Genomic DNA, 8,415 nt, shown 5'->3' with positions numbered 1-8,415 from the left:
GGGTATATGCAACGACTTCCATTATTACGTCTTAGCGTTGCATCCCCAACGAAAGGGTTACACCAACTCCTTAACCCGACTTCTTTAAACACCCTGTAATTACCTGTGGAAAAGCCAACTAACTACGCGAATGAAACAGAATGTACTTTTAGCTTATTTAATCATTACTAATTATTACAGGTGTAACGGCATGACAATACCTACGTACTGTCATGCCCTTCACTGGAGGTTATGCAACCCTTTTGACGACAATACCAATTGTCGTTACAATATATAATACCAATCAAAATTTTATATTGTGACGTAATACCGTATTTGATATATTTAATGAAGTATTATATATCGTATATATAATTTTTAAACTGAAAAATTAGTCCACTTCACATATTTTATCAAAAATGATAGAACCGAAAGAATTCAGCAGCAAATTCCTAAGCTAGAAATTATATTCAAATCCTAAGAAATGCTTTTATATTATAATTAAAGTTAAAGAAAAAACTTGATTATTTTATGAAGTCCGTTTACATAACAAGTATCCGAAATTATTGTTCGTTATGATGTATTGCTTTATGCTAATTCTGTATCTTGCAAAACTATTATTATTAAATAATTCAAAATAATTACCTTTTTACGTTATATGATTGATAATAATAATTATTATTATAATTGTATAATTCAAGCTTTAGGTTCTAAAATTATTCAAAAATGTCAAACTAATTTATTAACTAATTTGAAAGAATGTATGGCGTCCTTAATACGTTTGTACTTGAAAATTAATATATATTAAAACGTTTAATAAACTATTATATTAATTCTAGGAGTCTGCACAAACGCAACAGCACCATCAGTATCCTCCATCAACCGAATCTTAAGAAACCGAGCAGCCGAAAGAGCAGCGGCCGAATTTGCACGGGCAGCAGGCTACGGCCTTTACCCTCCGCATCCGTACGCAGCAGCGGCAGCCGCTGGGGCAGCGGGATACCCATGGCCAGGACACGCACCCACGCTATGGCCGTCGGCCGCGGGTCACGGTCTGTCGGGTGCCCCGGGACACGCTCATGGACTCCCTTCGTCGGCTACCGGGGACGTCGGTCTCTCTGCAAGTCTTTTGCATAGGTCGAGCAGAGGCGGTTCTTCGCCGGATTTGGGGAATAGAATGATAGGTAAGATAGAGAATTTTATGAAGTCAATGAATTATATAGTTTTTTTTTTATTTTATTTTTTTTGGCCTCGCTTACTCGAGCATTGACCCACCTACATTATTCTATACAATCATATATCCTATACAATCATTACATACATAACTTTTTTAATACAATTCATAATTCTATTATTATTCCAACTTAACTAGTTAATATTTTTTTCAAATTCTTGTCGGAGATTGAAACTCGGAACCTCCAGCATGTGAATCGGGAACGCTAATCCCGCCACAATTATATAGTTGTATTAATAGTTTTAATGGTTTCTGTTTATGATGACTTGAATTTTACCTTAACAATGCATAATGCTAAATTTTAAAATGTCGATGAAAAATTTGACGTAGAGGTGACTGGGTACGGTTGTGCCACTTTTTTGATTAGCAATAAATTTACCAGTTAGCTGGAATGCCTTTTACATTGATAATAATATATCATGCTAAATTTTAAAATGTCGATGAAAAATTTAATGTACAGATGACTAAGTACGGTCGTCCCACTTTTTTGACCAGCAAAAAATTTACCAGTTAGCTGGAATGCTTTTTACATTAATAATACATAATGCTAAATTTTAAAATGTCGATGAAAAATTTAATGCACAGTTGACTGGGTATGGTTGTGCAATTTTTTTTGATCAGCAATAATTTTGTGAATTTACCAGTTAGCTGGGAGAAAAGTGAAATAAATAACCTTAAACATTTGTCTACGAGGGAATACTGAAATATGCTGTCTTATATAATGTCTCGTATAATGTCTTTGTATACGATTAGTCATAAAATCAAATCATAGAATTAATAAATAATTAAAAGGGTTATTAATAAATAGATAAAAGTTCAAAACCGTCCCTCTGGTATGGACAGCGTAAAAATAGATTTAAAAATAATATCTATAAACACTAAAATTATTTTTATCGACTTTAATTGTCGGAAATATTTAACACAACCCAACTTAATCATTTAAACAGCGTTCAGATATATAATATAACAATATACTTAAAACAAAACATAACTTTTAAAACAACAAATCTGTGTGTTATCGTTTGTTTTCTTGTTTTGAATATTTCTTTTTCCTTTCCTTTTTGTATTTCATCTAAGTTGGGATTGATTTTTCTATATCTGTTTAATTTGCACCTAAACAGCACAAGAAATACATGTCTCAACTTAAATATGCCACATAAAACATTACAAATTGCTGGTAATTAACTCTAATGTTAAACGTACTGCAAAATAACACAAAGAGCATATCTTTATATAAGAAACAGTTATTATTAAAAGGAAATAAACTTACTTTTGACTCTTTAAAATAATTTCGATCTACAGACGAACAAATTACAGACTGCATATATTAAAGTAAAGCACTGCAATAATAATGTAAACTTGTTCCAACAAACATACTTCATCTTTCTCCTATCGGATCCTACCTTAAATTCAATATAGTTTAGCTGTAATGACGACTGTCATAACTGTAACATGCACAAACATACCCAGTCTCCCCTACCCTACATTTTAACTATGCACAAGATGAGAAGATCTTATTTAACTTTTGTTAATATACTTCCCCGACTAAAGAACTTCTACAAAAGACAAAGAACATACCACTACACATAACAATAGAAATAGAAAAATGTGTACTAATATTCAAAATAAAAAATAACAAAATCAAAACTTGCACCACAATAGAGACAAACCAGGATATGCACGACCATCAAACGAGACAAAACCGAAACTTTCACATGAAACATGCTAAATCTAGTAAAGGACTTGCAAGTTCTCTGAGAAGTGCAAGCAGCCTTTACAAAAAACTACCGGACGACCTAAACAATTTCAAAATTAGATTGAAAAATTACATAAGAGACAAATGAAATAAATGAGATGAAATTCCTTATTTTAAATACTATATTACTTCTGTTCTGTAAAAAATATTAATTACAATTAAGTATAAGTACGTATGTATGTACGCAAGCGTTCTGTGTATATATGTGTGTACAATAGTAATAAGTAAAAATATATAATGTCTTAATGTAAGTCTCTTACATAAAATTTAGATTTTTGTTATAATTGCTGTGATCTCTCATACCAGAACAATTGTCTGACTGAGATACAGTATGTACGAATTGTATCATATAAATAAATAAATAATAAATAAATAAAAATATATATATATATATATATATATATATATATGTATACACTTGAAATATTTTTTAATCTAGCTTGTACTAATTCGAATCCATTATTCTTTTAATCTAGATGTAGATGGAGATGATGGTGGTAGTTTAGACGGAGAACAACCAAAATTCCGGCGCAACCGGACAACTTTCAGCCCGGAACAACTGGAGGAATTAGAACGCGAATTCGACAAATCTCATTATCCTTGCGTGAGCACGAGAGAACGATTGGCGAGTCGCACGTCTTTGAGTGAAGCTCGAGTCCAGGTAACTATCGATTTTAATATATGCATTATGGTAATTGGAACATGTTCCAAACGATAAAAGATAATTATAATTCATATAAATTATGTAAATGAAATGAATGCAGTGTAATTTAATAATAATCCGCGATTAGTGTAAGTGAGAAGTGATACAAGTCAATTTGTTATGAAGATTTAAAAACACAAATATATTGCTTATCATAATACCTTATACTATATTATAACAGTATTGCAAATTTATTTGTAACTAGCTGACTCGACAAAAGTTGTTTTACTAAGTAAGTAAGGTATACGAGGTGTGTTCAAAAAGTACGCGGAATTTTTAAATTTCGCGGGTCTGGAGTGTCTGATTGTCAAAATTTTTTTTTATTGTGTTGGTATACATGCCCCTAAAGTATGATGAAATTTTCAGCTATATTCACTGTTTACTTTGTCTGTGGTAGTCGCTAAGGTTCGACGTGTTTTTCTGAGCTCGGCGATTTTTATAATGGAAGAATTGAAAAGTCAAAGAATTTGTATTAAATTTTGCGTAAAAAATGAAATAAAGTGTAACAAAGTGTGTGAAATGTTACAAAAAGCCTATGGTGAGTCTGCTACGAGTGGTATAAGCGTTTCCAAGATGGCCGCGAAGACGTTGAAGATGACGAACGCTCCGGTCGACCCAGCACGTCAACAAACGATGAAAATGTGAAAGAAGTGGAAAAAATGGTTATGAATGATCGCCGAATCACAATTAGAGAAGTTGCTGATGAAGTTGGCATATCAATTGGCTCATGTCATTACATTTTTTCAAATGTTTTGGGCATGAAACGAGTGGCAGCAAAATTCATTCCAAAACTGCTAAATTTGACCAAAAAAGCAATCGCATGAACATCGCTCAAGAGCTGTTAAATGACGTCAACAACGATCCAAGTTTGCTTGAAAGGGTCATAACTGGTGATGAACATGGGTGTACGGTTATGATGTCGAAACCAAAGCCCAATCGTCCCAATGGAAGAGCCCAGGTGAGCCAAGACCGAAAAAAGCACGTCAAGTTCGATCGAATGTCAAGGTTTTGCTTACTGTTTTCTTTGATTATAACGGCATAGTGCATCAAGAGTTCTTACCACAAGGTCGTACGGTTAATAAGGAGTATTACCTTGAAGTGATGCGACGTTTGCGTGAAGCAATCCGAAAAAAACGCTCCGATTTATGGAAAAACAATTCATGGCTGTTGCACCACGATAACGCACCTGCTCACTCGTCGTTGCTTGTTCGTAATTTTTTGGCCAAAAACAATACCGTAGTCATGCCCCAACCTCCATATTCACCAGATATGGCTCCGTGTGACTTTTTCCTATTCCCAAAGTTGAAGAGACCCATGAAAGGACGGCGGTTTTCCTCGATTGAAGAAATAAAGGCCGAATCGCTGAGAGTGCTCAAGGACATATCAAAAAGTGAATATCAAGGGTGCTTCGAAAATTGGAAAAAACGCTGGCATAAGTGTATTATATCTGGGGGGGGACTACTTTGAAGAGGACCACATTAATGTAGACGAATAAATAAATATTTTTTTGAAAAAACGAAAATTCCGGGTACTTTTTGAACAGACCTCGTATTATAAATAATTTCTAGAGAATCAAAAATGTTAATACTTTAAGTGTATAAGGATGTGATGTTTGAATGCTATATACAATGAGATATTATAAAAAACAATAAACCCCATTAGTTTGCATATATTTTGTCAATACAATCAAACTGGAAAATTTTTTTTGAATTCTGGATTTTGGGTATAATTGTAAATAATACTACTAAACTTATACAAAATTTTCAAATTTTTGCGAGGAGAGATAGAAAATGAATTATGTATTTCTTCTTTGACCTTCTTTTTGAAAAGTTTCGAAAAACATTCGATGATTTAAAGTAAATTTAATAAAAATTATACATATAGAGCAGGGCGAGGCACAAAGGTCCAATTTGACTTTGAGCAAATATAAACTATATTGTGAAAACCATAACAATTATAACACAACAAATAACACATATCAAACAAACAATTATCTGACTACGTTCAGTAAAGTGCCTTCCACTTCATCATTGTAGAAATGTGCTTTTTTGATGTCTTTCAAAAATTTGTTATCTAGACTTTTTTACCATATAGGCGGGGTTACTTGAAATGGTCAGGTGGCAAAAAGGTTTAAAGCCTCATTATAATTATAAAGCAATTACATTTTTAACTAATGCTAAAAAACTACTAGCGGAAGAAAACTCTTTTATTATGGATTTTAAAAAAAAACTGTTTATGTCTCCCATTTCAAAGATTACCGTTTTCAAATCAAGGTTACAGCTGATTATACATCTTTTTCTCTACTTTCAAATATTGTTATTAAACAATGCTTAACTTTACTGATTTTTGACACATCTGTGGTGGACCTTTTTAACCCCGGACCTTTATATATTACTATCTATTCTTTAATAAATTCTGGGAAATTATAACTGAAAAAATGTTATTTGACAAAATGTCCAGTTGATCGATACCACATTTAGGTTCTGAATTTAAAAAACACAAATAAAAAATAATTTAATCTAGAAAATGTTTTATAAATACCAAAAAGTATAAAATTATACAAATGAGATCTTTCAGAGTACCATGTTTGAGAAAAATATGCCAGCAAGTGCATTTTCATATTAACATTTCAAAAAAGTTGATATTTTGAGTCTCTAGTAAAACTTGCGGCCCGTTTACTAAGGTTTTTTTTATAAATAAAACAACAAACAAAACTACTCACTACAATTTAATCATAATTAAATAATATTCACGTAAAACATTAAACGATTGAACATAATCTATCAAAAACGTTTGACGTTTCACGTATTAGCCACCGTCCACTGTTTTATTTAAATTACGCTTCTACAAAAATTTTCAAATTAAAAATGTAAATTTTCTACGCGATTTTGAAATAATATTTCACCTTTCCGACTATCTCTGGATTGACACGAATTTTTCAAGAATAAGACTGACCAAATCGGTTTAGCCGTTTTCGAGTTTTACTGAATCATTTGATCAAGAGCTCCATTTTAATATATAAGAAGATATAAGCACATGATACGAATTATCGTAAAATATTAGCACATGATGAATTATTTATTTATTCCTTATCAATTATTGAGTTTTGATTCATCGCTGATCAATGTGTATTTGTATATCCATTAATATTTCATTATTAGTATATAGATTATCTTTAGTTTATATCTCCAGCAACTCAACTAATCACAAATTGACCTCCAGGTTTGGTTTTCCAACAGACGAGCGAAGTGGCGACGACACCAGCGCATGAACCTCCTAAAACGCTCTTCGCCTCAATCCCGCAATGTCATGTCAGCCTCACCTCAGTCGCGAAGCCACATGTCCTCACCTCAAGGGTTTGCGTCAAGGGGGCCGTCATCTGGTCACCGGCCAGATTCTGCACAGATGATGCACGCGACACCACTTTCGGGGATGGTGCCACCAGTGATGGGTGGAGAAAATAGTGCGTTCAGGTCACTGGGAGGCGTGGGTCAGGGTAGATGTTTGAGTGATTGTGCAGACATTTCCGATTGTGATTCGGATGAAGAAATTAATGTCAATGATGAGTCTGATTGTGAAATGGATGACAGGACAAAAACTTTGGCGATGGAGTCGAAGATTTTGGGCATGAGGAAAGATCATGATGGAAACGGGAATTGCACTAATGCAAATGCGATGATGCAACCGTTGCAGCTCACCAAACATGATAGGCAATAATCTCGGGTGATGATAAACTGGTTACTTTACGAAATTAGCAAATACCAAAATTATTTTTATTTTGTGTAATGCACACAAATTTATAAACTACTGTCCTTTTAGAATAATGATTGAAAAAGGGCTATATATTTAAATTAACAAAGTTTGAATAGTTCTTCGACTCTGACTATTTGTATATGTTCGTCAGAAGTAAATCAAGATAATTATATCATCAAGGTAACAGAAATCTATACATTATTAAGGAGCTCAAGTGGAAATTATTATAAATATGAAATAGTGACTTTGATAAACTGTTTAGCAAATCTGATCCAAGAAATTTATATGATAATAGTGACTTTGGTAAACTGTTTAGCAAATCTGATCCAAGAAATTTATCAAAATATCTTTAGCTATTAGATGAGGCGCTAAACGATAAATTATAGCAAAATGATAATAGATCATTTAGAGATGGCATCCAAAGATGATTTATACAGCTTTTGCATGCGCCAGAAGAATGCGCTAGCAATCATTTATTATTTATGCTTCTAATTGAACAAATATTGCATATTAATTCCATTTGCAAAATAATTTGCAATTACAAGGATATAAAAATTAATCAAATACTGAACCACGAATCATATAATAAAAATGAAAGGTTTGTTTGATCATTGAATTGATTATTGATTACAATTTCAAATGTTATTGGAACAAAGTGTTCTATGTGTGATTTTTATAAAAGGAACCTGGACTAAAATCACCTGACTGTGCTCCTAATATGAAACCAACAAAATATTTTATACAAAATATGATTTAAACATTGTTAAATGTGAAAATGTGTAAAAAGCATTAGTGATAAGTAGTGATGAATTTTCTGATGTGTATAAAAAATTAAAATCCGAACTTTGTGAAGAAAATAATAACACATAAGCTAGTATAAAATAAACATTATGATGTCGTCTGACACACAAAACTTGTTTACATAAATTACCAAAAATTAACGGTACGTATTTGTGTGACCAGATAAAACAAGAATTTGTGAACGTTATG

The 8,415-nt window shown here is 32.4% G+C and overlaps 1 protein-coding gene across 1 annotated transcript; it reads left to right on the top strand.

Annotated features, from left to right (window-relative positions):
- Positions 1 to 818: 818 nt before the first annotated feature.
- Positions 819 to 7,389, top strand: LOC113380281 (paired box protein Pax-6-like; the record flags this gene model as incomplete). The annotated part of the gene is made up of 3 exons (XM_026619632.1): positions 819 to 1,163; positions 3,446 to 3,630; positions 6,895 to 7,389. Coding segments are annotated over 3 exons (1,025 nt in total), but the record flags the coding sequence as incomplete, so codon positions are not given.
- Positions 7,390 to 8,415: the final 1,026 nt, after the last annotated feature.

This window comes from Ctenocephalides felis, unplaced genomic scaffold (assembly GCF_003426905.1).
Source record: "Ctenocephalides felis isolate EL2017-DRISC unplaced genomic scaffold, ASM342690v1 CF-g0.4_SCAFFOLD_02003, whole genome shotgun sequence".
Classification (NCBI taxonomy): Eukaryota; Metazoa; Arthropoda; class Insecta; order Siphonaptera; family Pulicidae; genus Ctenocephalides; species Ctenocephalides felis.
Note: the sequence above shows the minus strand (reverse complement) of the source record. Positions and strands in the feature narration are given on the sequence as shown.